Source organism: Thunnus albacares, chromosome 6 (genome assembly GCF_914725855.1).
Source record: "Thunnus albacares chromosome 6, fThuAlb1.1, whole genome shotgun sequence".
NCBI classification, from domain to species: Eukaryota; Metazoa; Chordata; class Actinopteri; order Scombriformes; family Scombridae; genus Thunnus; species Thunnus albacares.
The window spans coordinates 10,610,325-10,629,961 of NC_058111.1; the positions used below are offsets into that span (position 1 = coordinate 10,610,325).

General features: G+C 38.6%; 1 protein-coding gene across 4 annotated transcripts in view; it reads left to right on the forward strand.

Moving 5' to 3' along the window:
* stim1a (stromal interaction molecule 1a) overlaps positions 1–19,637 on the forward strand; it is a 29,994-nt gene that overhangs the window by 1,565 nt on the left and 8,792 nt on the right. For all 4 annotated transcript variants that reach the window (XM_044353644.1, XM_044353640.1, XM_044353641.1 and 1 more), the window contains exons 3-7: positions 4,443–4,573; positions 7,384–7,498; positions 8,869–8,980; positions 9,421–9,536; positions 14,041–14,218. In XM_044353644.1, coding sequence (XP_044209579.1) covers positions 4,443–4,573; positions 7,384–7,498; positions 8,869–8,980; positions 9,421–9,536; positions 14,041–14,218 — 652 coding nt within the window. The remainder of the gene's footprint in view (positions 1–4,442; positions 4,574–7,383; positions 7,499–8,868; positions 8,981–9,420; positions 9,537–14,040; positions 14,219–19,637) is intronic.

Here is a 19,637-nt window from a genome sequence, read left to right on the forward strand (position 1 = left end):
GCACAAAACGACTGCATGGACACTCTGGATTTTGGCACCCATCACTTACATTGAAGCATATTTGAAGGGGATCTTTTTAATAGCCAGTATGAACAGGAGGAATGATTACAGCAAGGAAAACATCTTTCAGTGTTAATATGGGTACCTGGCTGTTGTTTTCAGACACACTTGAAAAACTGTGAACCTATCCTTTGATTTGTAGTGGGTTTATTTGTAGCAATCTATCAAGCTATCTTGATACAAACTATAGATTGACAGCTGGAGTATTACTATACATGTCAAATCTTTGTGATTGTGCAGGCACTAAATGTAGTGATGCTGAGAATAGTCTGGCAGGCATTCTCTATTAAGCCTCGCTAATATTAAGCCACCTACTCAAACAGGAGGTAATTTATCTAATAGTTGGTGAGCAGGGCTTTAAGTAGTTTCTAATTCAGAGAGTTTCTAATAAATCGTTAATTAATTTAGAGTTGCAACAATTAGTCGGTTAATCGATTAGTTGATCAGTAACTATTAAATTAATTGACATTTACTTTCATAATAGATTAATCATTCGGAGTCATTCTTTAAAAAAGAAAAAGAAAAGTCCAGATTCCAGCTTCTAAAACGTAAATATTTTTTGATTTATTTAGTCTTCTATGATAGTAAACTAAATATCTTTTAGTTGTGGACTGTTGGTCGGGACAAAGCAAGACATTTGAGGACGTCATCTTGGTCTTTGGGAAACAGTGATTGACATTCTTCACCATTTTCTGACATTTTACAGATTAAACAACTAATCGATTAATCAAGAAAATAACCACTTGTTCAATGAATGAAAATAATCAATCAATTAATTAATACATTGTAAATATTTGGTTGTACAGTATTACATCATACATTGTTTTTCTTCATTATACTTTTAATTGTGTAAATTGGGATCAAAAAGCTGGTCTCGTGCAAGTTTGTGCAATCATTAGATCCTTGAATGCGCAGTATCACAAGGAATTATTCATGTGTCTTTACTACATTACACAACAGATTTTCTCCCTTTTTTTAATTGAAAGTGGTCAACATGAAAATTTTCTCTCTATAGCCTGTATACTATGAGTGAGTTTAACAAATTATTGGTGTAAATGAAATTTATTTATTATGTGAGGTCCTCTGTCACTGTCATAATCTCTTGCTACAATCCATGGAGTAATTTTACGCGAATGATGACAGCAGTTGACTCTGTCAAGCGATAGTCGAGCAACCAAACCATCATGAACTATAAAACTTGAATCTACACAGGAAACGTATGAGCCAGTTATGACACACCTTGACTGAGATTATAGAAGTTTACTAGTTTATGAATTTGTATTTGTTAACAAAAGGCATAACTGTTAAATCTCAGATTTACATTCTGAAATGCTGAACTTGACATTATTAATGTGGTTTATTCTGTGGTAGTGATATTTTATTAGTATTTCTGAAGTGTGATTAAATGTGGAAAGTTGCACACTTGTGCTACAGGCACAGTTTTACTAATGTGTGTCACATGTTTTAAGAGTCCCAAGAGGCCTAAGTGTGGGAAAGAATTTATTCTTGACAGTATTTTTTTTTTCTTTCTATCCCCAAAGCATGACAGGTATTTTGACTGATGATAGATCATAGTAACTGTTGCAGTTATGAAGTGGGGAAGTTATGGAGTGTGTTCTCCATCTGCATGCAGGCACAGAGAATGACTTGCGTAACTTGAGCTCTTAAAAAAGGCAGGCTGACTGGTATGTAAATATCTTTATCTTGTGTCTCCAGTGGTTTGCAAGCCAAATGAGAAACAGGGCCAGGTTTGGTGTATGAGAGTGTTTCAGGTGGTAGAGTTTCACTCGGGTAACTGTCATTCTTTGTTTAACATCGTGAGTGTGAATGAGTAAGTGTGTGAAAGAGTAATTGCCTTATTGGTATGTTGTTGTACAAGTTCTCTGAGGCTAAAATCCTTGCCTACTGTGGCTCAAAAATTAACTTTTAACCACACAGAAGTTCCTGTTGTGCCTTGCTAGTTCTGCGTCAGTGGTTTCATATGTAGAACAATGGTAAAAAAACACAAAAGACAAACACAAAATAGACATAGTTGCAGGGATCAATCTGTGACATGTTTTGCTTTCTGCTTTGTCTCTCTAGCCACTAAGCCACTCTGTCATAACATGTGGTTCTGGGAATAAAGAAAGCATAGATCAGTTTGATGAGTTGATCAGTGCTATTGGGCAATAAGATGTTAATTCTGGCACATTGCAAACCTAATACCTGGAACTGACTATACACTATTGTGTTGGTGGGAGTAATTAATGGTGAAGCATTATCAAGTGGAGTAGTACCAGTATAACATGGACCTGAGTTTGGGCATTTATGAAGGGGAGTTTGATTTTTGCCTACATACTATTGTTGTGAGGATGATGTAGGCAACATGAAAGGCAATGTCTGTTTGGGAATCGGCCAAGTGTTAAACCAAGAAAAAACAATCAAAAACGACAGCCATTTCAAACCAGAATTAACTAGTACCAAGTATTTTATCTAATAATTCTGTAGTGCTGTGATGAGACAATTTATATCCAACTTTTTATTCAATGATGTATTTGTATATGACAATTTGTGTTGAAGAAAGATTTGACATTTCTGATGTCGGTATCAAGCAGCAGACTGAGCCTTAGAGCCTTAGAATACACAGAGTCAGTTTAATGTCTATACCCATGTTACCAAATATTTTACAAATGATATGTTCTATCTTTGGGAGATGATGTAGAGGAAATGCAGGAGCCAAGTTTTGATAGTGGTGAGCAAGGGAAGCTTCCCCCTTAAACCTTGCCTTCTCCTTTTGTGGTCATGATCACAGTGAAATCATTCATGTAACTTAGAAGTTGCAAAGCATTTAACAAACTTATAATGAATTGAATAAAATACATTCTTAAGATTTTAGGGGTACTCGACCATGGTACCTTGAATTAAAATACACACTTCAAACTTAGTGTTGCTACAGGTAACTTGTCATGCCCTTTCACACAGCTCCTGAGTGTCTGCAGCACATGCCAAACAAGGTTTCCTCTTAGTGGGCGTGGCAGCTTTATCTTTGATCTATGGCAGAGGATTTCTAATCCCTCAGGAAGGAAAGGGAACACAGGGCAGACAGGGCTCACTAGATGACTTACAGATTGCCAAATTATATGATTATTTATCAAAAAAATAGACATTTCTGATTATCTACAATGAATTGTTGAGCCTTACACACACAAAGCCTTACTCATTACTGATACCTGACTGATATAATCCTAAAAGCACAGTTGAAACGTGCACATTTAAACAAATAAAGCATATTAAAACTAACAAACCCAAGTCATCTGAAAAGAAACTGAATTGTAAAATCCTAATCAATGATAAGTAAAAATTAAAAGGTCATAATTATTTAAAAACTAATTTGCCTTAGGACGAGGCCTATTTTTGGTCTACACAGTAGTCCTGACAGCCATGGAATCTTGCTTCTTTGTAACATCCCCACATTTAGTGAAAGGCCTTATGTAAACAAGGCTTTGTCTGCAGCCAAGGAATTTTGCAGTTCAGTTATCGTAGCAAGAGAGAGGTTTAGTGAGGGCAATCCAACATGGGACTTTACATTCTGACTATTCTGCTAAAAGCACAAAAGGTTAAAAGTCACAAACCTTTAGCCATCATAGGATTAGTTGAAGTTAAGAGATTTATTGTAGCATTGAGCTGAAAGTATTTGAGTATCTTGATCAGATTTTTTTAAATGACCTGTCTAAACAGAGCTGGCTGTTTCTATTTTATTTTGAATAACATAGTTATTGGATATTCCAGACATTGCTGCGAAGAGACTATGCTTTTGCTTGAAATGCATGTTTAGTGCTGAATTGCAAAAATCTAAAAATAAAAATTTCAGTTTCCTATAGCTTTTTTTTTTTTTTTTTTTGTCTTATCGTGTAGCAACAGGAGGAACCATGGCAAGGATTTCCTTGGATTATCTTGCAAACTGCAGTCATTCTAGCTGTGGGCACAAGACTGCTTGTATTCAAGACACATTCAAGTTTGGTCACTGTTTTAGGTGTTAAGGGACTCTGGGTGACAGAGCACAGTAAGGAGATAATTGACAAAAGGTGCTAAAAGCAATGGAGAACTTCAAGTTTTTTGGTCTTTTCAAAAATAATGAAAAAAACTAAGTCAAAGTGTATTGCTAAGACATTCTGTGTGTGTGTGTGTGTGTGTGTGTGTGTGTGTAATTGCACAATAGGCACTGGTTCTTTGCTCATTGCGAAAGAGTAGACTAGATTAATCGTCTAATCATAGTAGTAGTAGCAGTAGTAGTTTGAAGACACCTGTGAAATAAAACCAGGATAGTTGACTAATACTGACAATTCTGTGCTGATCCATGAGTTTCCTCCTAACACTGTCTTGATATGACTCTGTTTCTCCAGATTTTTGTCGCATTGATGAGCCACTATGCAAGGATGACAATGCCGCTCTCAGCTTCGAAGCGATCCGCAGTATCCACAAACAGATGGATGATGACGCAAACGGCAATGTAGACGTGGTAGAGACAGACGGCGTAAGTACCACCCTAAAAAGTCATCATGAGCAGGAGCTGATGCTCTATTAAAGGCAATATTCTGGTTTGTACAGTCACAAAGCTGGTGCTAAGTCATTCCGAAGGGGCTTACAGGTATCATTATTGTAATCCTCTGTCATCTGACTTGGCATCGGATTTGCCGTCAAGACAGTCAGTTAATCATGGCCCTGTAATGTCATTAACCTACTCTGAGTACCTAGAGGATTTTCCTTGTTAGTGCTCCAATGCTCTTTTCCTCAAGTTTTTGTTAAATAATTAACCTAATTAACATAAAGTGGTTGTAACCGGCCTGACACAGACATTGATGTCCCACATTTGTACAAACACAATGTAACAAAGGGTATTAATGCACCTTGAAACAGACTCTGTGGTTTGCATTTTTGAAAACATGAGTATTTTTTTTTTAAATACAGTGAAGTCAATATAAACAGCTTAAAGTTACAGATTATGTGCATTTACAGCTGTATAATGCCAATCAGAAGCCAGGCCTGTTGCTTCTCAGACATCACTGGGGCCTTAAAGACATTGTCTGTTGTCCATTTAGCTTACATCCAGATCTTTAGTCTAAACTACATGGTCTGGAGCCTCATGACGGTTTGGTTCAGTCTGTGGCATGTGATTCAGGCCAGACTAAAGCAGGCATCATCATCACTGAAGCCGTCTCTGATTTTAGAAGAGGCACTTGGCATGCAAATACCCCTAAGGCATAGAATCAAGTGTAGTACAGCGAGTAGTAGTGGCTTTGAGCCGAAAAACAGAAAGCTCAAAACGATTAAGCACTTCAAGACTATAGTCCAGGTTCCTATTGTATTACAATGATTAAAGAAAGAGGATTGTTGATTTGATTTTTTTTTTCTTTTTTTTTTTTTTTTTACAACCAAGATCAAAGTGTGTATCTGGCTTTTGAAAATAAGCTTTGAGCCTTTGCTACATTATACGGGTCCTGCTAATTTTCTACTGAATATATTTTCAGGAGCGTGATATTTCACCTGCAGTGCAGACCATCTCTCTACCCTGTAGTGAAATCCTCCCACATGAATCTATCAAGAAAGAAAAGCATGATGACTTATTATTGTCTTCCACCCGTGTTGCATGAGTTGGCTTTTGTGGGTGTGCAAGATGTGTAGGGTTTGTTTTTTTTTAAAAAAAAGTGGTAACCTGGTGACTGAGCTAGCCTACAATGTGGTGGGCAACTAGTTAGGTGGTTCCATCGGTGGATATTTGACAATTAACACTCTAGTGGGGGAAATAATGGAAAGAGCCATGCATTTTGGTACATAGTGCCATACAATATACTGGGTTCTCATTTCTTAACTTAAAAACCAAAAAGTCTGTTACACATATTTTAAGAAATTTCATATATTTGGCAGCTAAAATGTCAAAATCTCCCTTAGTGTAAACCTCAACATCCCATGCTATGCATATTTTTTCCAAGTCCTTACAAAACCTAAAATCCACCAAGAATCAGATGATGTTTTGTTGGGTGAAAAGGTAGAATAATCTCCTGAGTCGTTCATGTTCAACCTGTACGTAGCTACAACCAATTTACATTAGAGATACATTTAACATACTCTATTACTTTCAGAAATAATCATCATGACAGTCAATTAATTAATTGGCTATAGCTCATGAAATATTCCTTAAACCACAGTTATTTCAGCATTTTAAATTCACAATCATTGGCTAAAATGACTCTCAACCTTTGGCATCTTTTATATAGGTTATTGACATCCTGTTTTTTTGTGGTGCAGGTGACTATTGCACTATGAGCTTTAGTGTTAATCAGTCATGCTGATTTGCCCACACAACCCAGATGTGGCTGTTCCAGGAAGCAACAACTGCACTGCACTTGTCTGTGGTGAATCAGAGGAATCAGTCGCTTGTGATGGCACACAGTTATTAGCAAGTGACTGAAACTCAAAGTTTCAGTGATTTTAAAGAAGTCTAATGTGCTGCCTTTGTAATTGGTTGGTGATTCTTAAAGATTGGATTTTTGCAATGTATCAGAACAAAATATGGAGTCCAGATTCTAGACACCTTTCTTTAGAAATCTACAAGGCCTAATCAAAAATCTATGCAGTGCATTATGCCAACCTATTGTGTTTCATAGTGTAAGCTCTGTTGGATTTTGATAATGTCTGGCTTTTAGCTGTAAGTGATCAGTGCACATGCTGTAATGTAGAATAATTATTAACAGGGGTGAGGAGGAAGTTCTGTGCTGTTCCAGGCCATTAAATAGTTGGTGGAAAATCTTGCTAATTTTTCAGGTCATGTATGGTAGAGATATTTATAGTGTTTCATGTTCGTTTCACAGTGAGGGAAGGAAATGCATTCATAAGCCACAAGAATTTCATTTTCCTCTTTTATTGGTGTCATAAAAACCACAGTAGTGAAAAAGGTCACAGTTTACGGTGTTCACAATAAATTCAAACCCATTAACAGCAAATGTCCAGCACCACTGAAAATGTAGTCTTTGTCCTCCCACATTTCATACATTTAATTCAACCAGACCCTACTCAGACACGGTTTCTGTGTTGTTTAATGTGTGGGCATTTGCTAGGATCTGATAATATGTAATTCACCAAATTAAGGTGAAAGGAAAAGCAAAAACATTTCCCTGAATTGTACATTCAAATAATACTTAACAGCACTGGTCAAAGAAAGCTAACCAAAGTGCTAAATACAGTATGTTTGAGGCATGTGCCTCCATTTCCTCCAAGTGTCACAACTGCTTTCTGTAAGTTATCTAAGTTCCTTGTAACCATTCAAACATCCTTGTCATCCTGCAGTTCCTGAGAGAAGATCTAAACTACCATGACCCCAAGGCCAAGCATAACAGCTTCCACGGGGATGACCAGTTCATCAGTGTGGAGGACTTATGGAACGCATGGAAAGGCTCTGAAGGTACTGCTTTGAAGCCTCTTTTTTTCCCCTGAAGGCCAGCGCTGGCTTTACAATGGGGCCTTTCTTTAAGCTCTTCTTTGTATTTGAGTCTGAGTTGTAGACTGTGAATCTTATTTTGCACACTGTGCATTGATACACTCTGCCAACTCTGACTCTGTGATATCAGACTGATAATTATTATTTTTTTATGAAACACTTCTTGTGACTTTGATTGCTAGTCCCAGAGGCCAGCAGTGTTTCAGATAGCCAATAAATTAGAGTTCATGTTTTTCTGTGTGACTGAAAGAGTGGTTCACACAGTATCCCTTCTTGACCCTCTCACTCCACCAACAAAGGGGCAAAGCAGTTTATCAAAGGTCATGTCAAGCAGATATAATTGAATCTGTCAGCACAAAATTCACACACACCCTTTCACCTCCTTCTGCCTATCTGTTTGGCTGGACTATCGTGTACTCTGAGAGCACTATGAATGTGCTGTGCTGTGTTTGGCACTTATGTCTTCTCACACCCTTCCCTCTGCCTGCCTTTTCCCCTTTTCTACTCATTGTACTGAGTTACCCTGCATTGCAGTTCCTTGACAAGGCTCTGGAGGTTTTGAGCCAGGAAACTGTGTTCCTGAGAGCACCACATTAAGATAGATAACTGGGGAGTGGATTTCCCTTCCCCAGTTATTACTGTGCATGTGTATGTTATGCCATAGGATATCTCCATAGCTCATTTAGGATACAGATGCGCATGGTGATATAATATGTCTCATGTGTCATGCTGAATGTGCAGTGCAGTCAAGTATTATGACAGTGTTGTTTTGCCTCTGCATTTCAGCACATTGGGTTGGTGCTGATTGTCAGCTTTAACGTAAAGATGTTTGCATCCACATCAAATGGACAGTGTAAGGAGTTAAGCCTTTTTTATACATCGACCCCCAATTTTAAAGAACAATCATAAATTTTTAAAACAATATTTACCACAGTCATCATATTTCATATTTGGTTGCAGATTTTGTTTGCAGTCTATGACTGCAGGATCATGTTCAGTTATTGCTGGTTTCTGTGGCTTTTTCTGTAAGTTTAGTGAAATTGTCCTGCTGTATCGTTCTAAAATTGGGGAACTTTGTATAAAAGACTACAGGGATACAAGTACTTTGTCCCCCAGTATGAATGTGAACATCCTTAAAAATGAAAGTCAGCACTTAAGCCTCATAGTCATAGCCAAAACAATAAAAACATTACCAATACTTTGGGATATGTATGTGATGGAGACATACTATGTGTTTACAGCCCTATGAGTACTGTATTTTAGATAGATATCAGACAAAAAAGATGAAACAGACGTCTAACTGTGTGTGTCTTCTTTTTTTTCCCCCTCCTCAGTGTACAATTGGACAGTGGATGAGGTGGTGGAATGGCTCATCACCTATGTGGAACTGCCACAGTATGTGGATGCATTTCGCAAGATGAATTTTAATGGAAGTGTCATGCCAAGGTAGGGGAAATTACGACTTGCACTGAATGTGAACTGCGCTCGAGCTGAGAAAAAGTGTGACTTTTAGCTAGACTATGATTTTCTCTGTAAAACTTTTTGTACTCATGAAGAAACATGGAGTTTTTCAATGGAAGTGATGCAGTTTCTTTAGTGAAAGCAATTAAAAAGACTTATATATTACTCCCTTTAAAAGATGTTTTGAAGATTTCCTATTCTACTCATTGTCAGTTGTATTTCCCACTTTTAAATCTATGAAAGGAAGCCATTTTGTACATCTGTGAAAATAGCACAATAAGTGGATCTAATAACAATAATGCTTTAAGTCTGATTTGTTTGGATTAATAAGATTTGTTACGGAGTTGCATTACACATACCTGAAAATGAATTACACCCTTTGCACTTTCTTCGTTGTTCACGACTGCGTCTCTGTTCTCTCTCAGGCTTGCTGTAAAGAACACCACTCTGACAGTCTCTATTCTGAAGATTTTGGATCGCAGCCATGTGCAAAAGTTGCAGCTCAAATCTTTGGACACTGTGCTGTTTGGAGCGCCCCTGAGTATGTGATGTTCCTTTTTTATTAATGCCTGCAAGAACATTTTTGTATTCCTATCCTAAAACATACGTACTTTTGTCTGTGAGGTTTGCTTGTACAAGTGTTCCAAGTCCGATTCACCAAACTCTCTTAACTGCCTGAACTCGTAAATCGCTCATTTCAGCTCGATGAATGCCACCCGTTCATAAGGAGGTGCCCGTTTGTGAGATCTCATCATTAGCATAATGCCAGAAGGCTCCATGTTCCGCTCCAGTTGTGTGAGTTTTATTCACCACGTCACAGAGCTTTAAGTCCTGCTTTCAGAAATCAGCCAACAAAAACATAAATTTAGGAGTGTCATTAGTGGGGAACCTGAAATAATTACAAAATATGAATCCAGCTGCCAACGACGTATCATCCGAGCAGCACTGTACTTTGACAGAATTAAAGAGAGAATGCTTGGACATGAAGTTAGATGCAAAAAAAATGTCTTTCTAAAGCAAAACGCTCCATGACTCATATGAGAGGCGGTCATGTGACAGTCACAGAGATATTAGAGAAGATATTCTAGCCTACAGTTAGCGATGTTACACTGTCAGCTGCAACACAAGATGATACTGGACAGAGACCTGCAGAGAGACACCGAGGCAGCTGTCAGAATGAGAGAAGTTTCCTAGCAACTACTGAAATGTAGAAGTTAAAATCTAAAAACCCTCTCTGTAAATTGGCTGCTATGATGATGATGATGATGATGATGATGATATGGTGAACAGAATAAAAATTTTGCTTAAGTTTGTATTAGTTATATATTTAATTTTTCTTAATTTCATATTTAAACCCAAAATTCATTCTGATTAAGACATTATAATTTTAATTCAAACAGTTGTTCCTCCTGTTTGAAGAAAGGCAGACATCCATGTACCTCCAGTTTGTTGTGACTGCACAGACTGTCCACAGCCACCACACTGCCTTCTTGTAGACAGCGATCGACTGCGCTTTTGTAGAACGCGTCCTCCAAGCGGACTCCAGATAGTAGTATAAGCAGAACTACTACGCATCAGTGGTGTCCACAGCTGCCAGTGTATGCGTGTGCTCGGGAGTATATCTGTCGCTTTACCCTGTAGTATCACTACGTTCAGATTGACAATCGAGAGACACATAACACTGACCAAGTGCAACGCTATTATTAAAATATGGCCAATTATCTCTGTATTGAAAGGACACCTTTGAGTGAAGCCGTTCAGAACAACTATAAAAACATTTGGTTTCTGACGTGGTCACATAAGAACCAGTGCTGAGAGAGAAAAATGGAGTTTAAAAGTATGAAAGTAAAAGTTGTGGTTTGGTCCCTCTGACTGATAATTTTTTTTGTTTAATCAGGAAGTCCCTTGAGATTGAAATGTCTTTTCCGAGGTAGACCTGGCCAGTACAGCACACCATTTACAGTTTAAGTAGAAATAAAACACAACAGACAGGGAGCACATACATCAAACACACAAGGAAGAGACTAAATCCAGCTTAAATGAGGCAGTTACAGTTCTCAGTTACATAGACTTTTAATATGACTTTAAATTTTTCCATATATATATATATATATATATATGACATCATTAGATTATTAATACTGAAGGATCAGTATGTAAGCAGCATGATAAGCAGCAGTTGTAGCTGCTGGAGGTGGAGCTAGTTTCAACTACTTTATATACAGTTAAAACATAAATCTGCATAAAACAGCTGTTAGCAGGTCTCCTGACTTCTTGCAAGAAACAGAAAGGTTGTTTTCCTTTTCAACTGCAGCACAACTAAAGTGTTTCAGTACTGCAGCTCAACTAACTGAACCATGACCCTAAAACTGAGGTACGGACTGTAGATTTTGTATACCGCTACAACCCTAGAATGCCACAAATTTTCTTAAATCAAGAAGCACTCATATGAACTGATTCGTTCTTGAGAGCCTTAGTCGGCCAACGTTTGATATCTAGAGAAAATCCTGTTGCTACCTGTACCAGTTTCAGGGTTTGAGGACATGAGCTAAGCTGAGGTGAGACGATGCTGCTCTGTATTCCAGACACACCTCTCTGCGTATTGAGGCAGATAAACACTACTCATCCTCGCCCTCTCCCTCTCCAGTATCACTGCTCCAAATCTGTGGCTACAGATTGTAATCCTTCTGGTTTCTCTGCATTTTTGTTTTTTGTTTTTCTTACCTTTTGGGTTTTGTAGCGTCACAATGGATGGGGTGTGTCTTATGCTTCTTGGCAGTACTAGAATGTTAACATTGGGGAAAACATGTTCCCAGATTGACTGCCAAAGTGCTCTTTTAAATAAATGGCATGTTTATTGTTTAAAGCTTTGTGTTTAGGCATTTTGTATTACCAGGCATAAACAGTCAAGAAAATTATGGGCTAGGTTTCGTGAAATATATTAAGCTACACAAAATATTAATGGTGCTCAGAGCCTTCTCTAGCCTGAAAATTGAGTCCTCTTTTTACTGGAGCACAGCTAAGATGCATTAAAAAAGGTGGAGTGCTGATGAAAGCAGACATATGTATCATTAGTGAAGCATGTAGAGAAAATTAAATGAACCTTCATAGAGAGCAGGCATTTGCACAGAAAAGAAACTGCGCGGGGGAGGGGTGTGTAGTGATCTGTGCCTGGCATGTGTCATTGTGCATGTTTTTTTGTTAGAGTCAAAGGAAGACATTGGCAAGGGGCTGTCTGGCTTTGACAGTCTCTCAAAGCCAAGGGGGTCCCGCTGACTGTGTATAGCAGCAGCATTTTAAGACACATCTCACAATGGGGCGACCCTAATCCTGTGAACATTTGTTAAATAATTAACACAAGCTTAATAGAACAAACGCATCAGGGTCCAGACATTTCCAGTCTTGTGGTTAATTAAATACTCTTGATGGTATTTCTTCAAAGCAGTGAGGGTAGTGATTATGTATGTAGCAATTTACATAGACTAGACTTGGGCAATGACAGAAGACAAACTGTTTTTCCTGTGTAGGACAGATGTTGTAATTGCAGTAAATGGACAAGCTAGCAACATCTAGACATGCTAGAAAGATCCCTGGCCGCGATGAAACCAGGGACGTTGCAGTTTTGTGGCATGCGCAGTAACCATTTGGCTGTGGGGGAGTTTCACGCACAATGTTTCTGTTTAGCATCTTTGCTCAATCACAATGCAGACATGAGACAAATTAATCAGGGATGCGTCTCAGTTAAATATCGTGACCTCATTTTGGGGAGTTGCACTCTTGGTGGTTAAGATATAATGATCTATCATTGTTGCTGAAGTGTAATTATTGTGTTTTTCTTAGATATCCAGTGGTATTAAGAGACAGGAGCTATGGTCTTTAGTTCTTCTGTAGATTTTCTGTCTGTCAGTTTGTTCTGCTGATTCCAGCAGCTTTGCTTTGTTATGACACGACAGCAGGCACAGACAGTCCAAGTCTCTTGAATCTGATGAACTTGTGTTTGTTCTGGACTTTATAAGCAAGTCTAGAGGAATATACACAGCTCTCCTGGATGGTCATTTAACACAAGCTTGATACTTGTTGATGTTTTTACCTTATAGAGTGTTCATGTGAAATGGGATGAAATTTTAATTAATTTTGTGGTTTGACTTTGCTTTTTGTCAGTAGCAGCCAGTGGTACAAGAACATTTTAAAAGGAACTAAGTTTTATGTGGCATGCCCTCCTGATCTTATCTAAAGAGAAACAAGCTTGAATTATGTTGATTTTTTTCTCCTAATATTATCTTTATCCTTAATTTTTTTATCTTTATCTGTGTTTTTGTGTCAATCTTTTTGTGTCAATGTCAGGAAGTGTTTTTTTCACATCTCTTTTCCTGACAAAACCCCTTTGCAGGTTGTGCAAGAACACAGTAACTGTGTGTCACTGGCTGTGTTACAGTGCTTCTCTGACACACCAAATGACAAAGTCAACCCAGAATCAAGCTTTTGATTCTGGGTTGAATTTTAAGAAGGCCTTTGTAAAAGTCCATCTTGCTTGAAAGATGATCTGAATCTAATCTAATCTTAGAAATGGGATCGTTGTTTTCTAGCTGCTGTGACTGTTGATAGTCACAAATCCCTTTCAGTGATAATATACTCACCCATAATTCCTAGCTGATCAGAGGAATGGGAGTTTGGATTTGACTCATAGCTACTTGTTTCGCAAGATGTTATTGTTGCAATTATTTAGGTTTTCTGTGCATGTTGTTTTTTTAGCACCAGTTACCAGACTGAAATAGGTTGTGTTAAGCTGTCTTTATCGTGGTCTTTTGCAGTAGCCCCTTCTCACCGCAACCTGAACTTGTGCTGCTGACTCTTCTATTTGTGTCACTCCACAACACTTACTCTATGACTATATGAGCTTCAAACCACATCCATGTGAAGCTTGCTCGTTCTCATACAAGTGCCTTGCTGAAATGCACCTCCTCTTCTTTAGGTTTATTAAATGGTGTGCAGTGTTTTCCTTTCTAAAATGCACCCCTTCTTCTTTATTTTTCTGTTTTCCCCAGTGAACAGACATAACCACTTGAAGGACTTCATGTTGGTTGTGTCAATAGTCATTGGAATGGGTGGCTGCTGGTTTGCCTACATCCAGAACCGCTACTCCAAGGACCACATGAAGAAGATGATGAAAGACCTGGAGGGCCTGCAGAGAGCAGAACAGAGTCTGCATGACCTACAACAGAAGTGAGGGTTTTTCCCACCACCCACACAACAAACCGTCTTATACTCTACAAGCACTGTATTGTGCACTCATACCATCTGTTTTACATCTCCACAGAAAACTCAGTATTAAATGGGGCACAGCTTCTTTTTTTTTTCCTCATTAGAACTTTTCAAATACATTTTATATTCACCATCATAGATCTCAAACACTGCCTTAAACTCCTTTAAAGGAACATTAACTAATGCTGGACCGGCGGCCTTGCTTACATGTCTTGCACATGCAGAGTTACTACTCACATATTCCTACTTCATTGACTTATTGAGTGGTTAGCATCTAACATTTACTCAATGAAGAAACCCATTCAGCTTCTCTTTTTTTTTCTCCCCACACTGAGACAATCTGCTGATCAAGCAAACTTGTGATGTGTAAAATGTGTAAGACTGATTGAGTAATCATTGTCAGCTCAGCTCATTCTGACAACATTTTGTTTTTTTCTTATGAGTTTAATAACTAGATGACAGTCTAAACAACAGCCTTGTTCATTATGTATAAAGCAAGTGTGCAAAATAAGGCCCCACTTCCTTTTCCCTGAAGGTTAAGGCTTTATTTCTTAAATGCGTATTTCTTGTGGTGTTAGCTGAAGAGGTATTAATTCAAAGGAAGCAGCCTGCAGGAAATCCTGTCAGTCGGAATGATTTTACCATGCAGATAAGGCGTGCTTGATTGTTAAGAATTTGCATATAGTGCAGTGTTTCCCCTAGGTTGACTGCTTTTTGGAGAGACTCAGCAGCCAGACATTTCTCTATTCTCTGTTTACAGAAGGAGCGGCTGAGATTGACATTAAAATGAGAATAGCTGGTCCACCTTAAATGTCAGTTCACCTCAAGTTAGCCTGGTCAATAAAGGCTAACCCAATGTCGCTAAATTCGGGGTTAACCCCCTTCAGTTTTCCAGCAGTTGGGGAAACAACAGACGAGACTGTTCTTGGTCTTGAGAAGCTTCAGCATTTATTAACTGATACACTGTAGCCTATACTGTACATTTACTGCCAGATTGACAACTTGCTGCTAACCTTTTTCTCTTCTCCACTCGTATTCACCATCACTTTTCTGCCGCTCGCTCTACTCGCTCAACCACACACATTACACACTGCCTTTAAAGAATGAAAATAGGAAGGATTCTGGGATTTTATGCACTATTCAATGACTCAAGACAGTTCCACAATAATGTAGAGTATTATTGTGCTCATGCAGTGTGCAAGTGATTAATTAATAGCTCATTGATATTAATGATCGTGTGAAATTTTAGCAGCGGCGCTCATAATTCTACAGCAGCAGTGCACCCTAGAGTATTTGAATATAGCAGAACCACTGTAGTGGTTCTCAAGCCATAAAGTTTTTCCACAATCATAAGTCATGACTTTCACAGGATTGCATGTAAGAGCCACATTGTTCTTAAATGGGAAGTGAAAGGATGTTGAGTAATGAGAGACTGGAAGAGCTGCACTATAATTCATTGGGCACATCTTTAGACAAATGACTCTGCTTGTAAAATCTAAATGAAATGACTGAAACAAGACATATAAATTAAAGTTAATAGTTAAACATGATATAGACACCTGTTGAACTGTTCATGGAAACATCAGAGTGTTGAGTTTCTGTGTGCTCTCTGAACAGCTGGCTCTGTGTGCTCCCTAAACATCTGGTTTTCAAGCCAGTTTGAATACTCTGTACAACTTGCCAATCAGGGTGTCCTTCCTTTGCAGCTCGTAAGACCATGTTTTGGTTGAAAGAATCCAACATCTGACTTGAGAATTTGCCCCAACAGAGCTTTGCTTTCACAAGCTAACTTCAAAGTGCAACAATTGCATAGCAGTGTAGGATTTTGAGCAGAACTTTCAGAAAGGGCGCACTTTAAATTACATTTCCATGTAGATTTTTAAATGGGGGAAAAGAAAAGAAACAGAAACACATAAAAGTGGTTTTTGGGTGTTTGATAATGTAGAACAGCCTTTCCAGATTGTTGGGATAAAGTCACCAAGCTTTGCTTTGAGCTATGGTGATCAAAGCCAGTCTCATGTATACAGAACAAGTGGTGTTCCATACTATACAGCAGATAGGCAATAATCTCAGTAACAAATGCTGCTTCGTATCACGGAGTGTGGGGATCATCAGGGATTGGCCCAGCTCTCAAGCATAACCATAAAATTACGGGTCTGCGTGGTTATTCTATCCTTAAAATGATTATGATGAGTCAATCTCTTATATTAAGGTTGAATGCACTGGGGATTTCTATATTAACCACTGCACGTCATTGAGATGTAAACATGAAAAGAAACTGCTCAAAAGTGAGCTGGCTGCCTGCACCATAGTTAAGTTCCGTCCTAATAACCGGTATTAGTTAGAAATACTTAGAATTGCAGGTGCAAATCATCAGCAGCACCACAGGGAAACAATGAGTCATTGCTGGTGGCATTAATGCAGACAGTAATCCAGACTCTGTTGTGTAGAAGAGGGGCGGGCATTGCAAATTAGCTTAGGCTATAAATGCTGTGGTATATGGCATTAGTTCATGTTTTATACTTGTCCCTATACAAATAAATATTAAATAAATAAAAAGCTCAGTTTACAGTAAAGCGGACAATTTTCTGTTTTCCGTTGTTCAACAAAGCATGTGATGTTTCAAGTGAATGCTTGCAGTATGTGTCTGCAGTATAGCATACATTCTCTTCTGACATGGAATACATCATGCTCACAGCTGGTGTATTCCTGCCATCCCGATTAAATATTTTGAAAGAGATGGTTTGAAAGGAAGTATTTCAAAGAGAGCAAAATGCATATAAGCCATCAGCAGTGTCATTAATAACTGAAGCTTAAGAAAAATCAAACTATTTTAGTCCAGTTAATACTTCAAGGAATGCTGGAAATGTGCTTTTAAGTGTGCTCTGTCTCTTACCTTTAAAGGATACTCAAACACAGCTTCATCTCATACACAAGTCATTTCACTTTTTTACAGATTGTCAAAGTACCAAGATGATGACAGATGAAGCCATCAAATTGTCTCAATTGCAATGAAATGAAATTTATGTTGTGATGATTTGCATTGGTGATTTTAAAACCAGTTACTAAGGCAGAACTTAACATGAAAAGGTGAGCTGCCTTCACTATAGTTGTATTGCACTAGGCCTCAGATACATGGCAATGCATTGTATTGTGGGCTATATTAAAGGCAGCGTAAGAGGATTCTTGTCATAGTTGTGTTTGTATGACAGACTGTGGTTATTAAATCAGCATTTGTACATAAAAATTCCAGAGTGCTCCAACTAGAAAAAGAAATGTTGTAAAAATGTGACAGTTAGGGGTCAGTTTGAGCATGTTCTGGCATCAAAGTGGTCACTGAAAATATAAGAATTCTTGGACCAATTATTTTCCACTGCGTATTTAAAAAAAATCTTTTAATTAGATTGTGATATCTTATGTACAAAGTTGAATTTGAGCTGAGGTTAGTGGTAGAGGAAAACACACGGAGTGGCCAAAATGGAAATTGTACTTTGAAATTCACTGTCCAGTGTAAGGAGCCGTGACCGGCCTTGCCACATGACTGCAAACATTCCTGGCTTGATGCTTGGGGACATTGAGCAGGGATAGATGGGCTGTTGTAGGCGTCAAAACTTTCAGCTTATTTTGCTTCCCTTATTACCCTTATGAGTTGCTCTTTGTATCAGCTGGCTGTTTGAGGACATCTTTTTGAAATATGAGACGACATGCTCTGATGAACAGCAAATAGACAGAAAAGACACAACGTAATGTTTCAGTCACTGAACTGAGATTGGAGTCATTATTTTCTGTTCAGTTACACCTCTTCCTGTGGTATCTCAATCATGGCTTATGTGTGTGTGTATACTTTTATATAACATATTCAAGGTGTTGCATGCGCATTTCTTTGTTAGAGCAGTACAATAAAGGAATGGAAAGGATTTGTTTGCTGAATACCAACTGAAAGAGCCATTCACTGCTCCAGTGGGGACAAACCACTGAGGTCAAACTCTGTCCCTCTGATAGACTGCCAGGTCAGTCTGTTGCCTGTATGGCTTTAAACTTCGATCGGTTGTGAGAACATACCTGTCAGTGCCAACTTTGAAGTGGGATGTGACATTTATCTCTAGCTAAGCTAATTGCTCATGCTTAATTCTCTGCTGTAGATCAAACTAGCAACCTTTTAGTAATCCTTAAAGGTCAACAAATGCAGACAGTAATCAGTGAACTCACCAGGTACCTAAACCTACCTTAGCTGATTGTAATGCGTTGTTAGTCAGTTTGTTGTATGCTGTACTGCTTCACATACAGCACCTTAATCAGTGCAGCAAATGTTTTTTTTTTTTTCCTCATATCGCAAAGTTATGGTTTATTCAGTGTTACAGTATAATGTCTCTGCTGCAATTCAGTAGTGTTGAGCAACTGGATTTAAATCTAATCTGTGGTGAGTAAGAGCTCTTAGAAAGAATCAGCAAAACAATTGTCTTGTGCCTGCTGCAAGTGTCTGTCATTGTTTTATCAGTTATCGCCTGTTTCTCACAAAGTAGCATAATTTGAAATGCCTTTTTATTATACTGAGGATTTGTAGCTTTTCTATTCATAATCAAAGGAGTCTTCACAGTTGGTATTTCATGTGTTGCAGTCTGGACAGCCAAGCACTGGCTGTATGTAAGGATATTGTAAGTATATCTTGTCTTAGAGGTCAGTGTTACTAGACTAGGAGAGACTTGTATCTTCTATAGTACATGTTTTTTGAACTGAGGGAGGGAGAGAGGCATGTCCTCTGTCTGTTGCTGTGCCTTTCTTCCTGATCCCTGCTGCCAGCTGCTCTCTTTCCATACCTTCAAGCAGATCCTGTGGTGGTATCAAGTAGCCTGTCCCAGCCATGGCTTCCCTGTTGGGAGACAGTGGGAGGAGGCTTTGACTGGAGCTGGATTTCCTGGGTGCCTTTTTACAACGTGGCTTGACCCAACCTCTGCCTCACTGGTGGGAGATGGTGTTAAGCATGACTGCTTAACATGTCAGCTCTAGTGCTAATTCATCCACATTTGGATTGGGGTGTGGTGTGCAGACAGACATCCTGGAAAAGGACTGGCAACAAGGACAACAACATTGCATGTGATAGGGATTAATGAGTTAGTTTTATTTCCACAAACATTTTATGTTACCCAGGGTGATAAACACAAATGTAATATCATTAGTATATAAAAGACGTGTGGGTTATTAGTTACCTTCTCCTGTAAAGTCTGCGGCGACATTGTGTCTGCGTGCTGAGAGCCCTGCAATGCTGGTCAGTTGAAACAACATTTGGCATCTTCTCTCTGGGCATTGTAGCTCTGCCAGTGCTTTCGAATCTTAGCTAGAGAATGGCAGAGGTCAGGGTCGAAAGCATTAGCAAGACCGC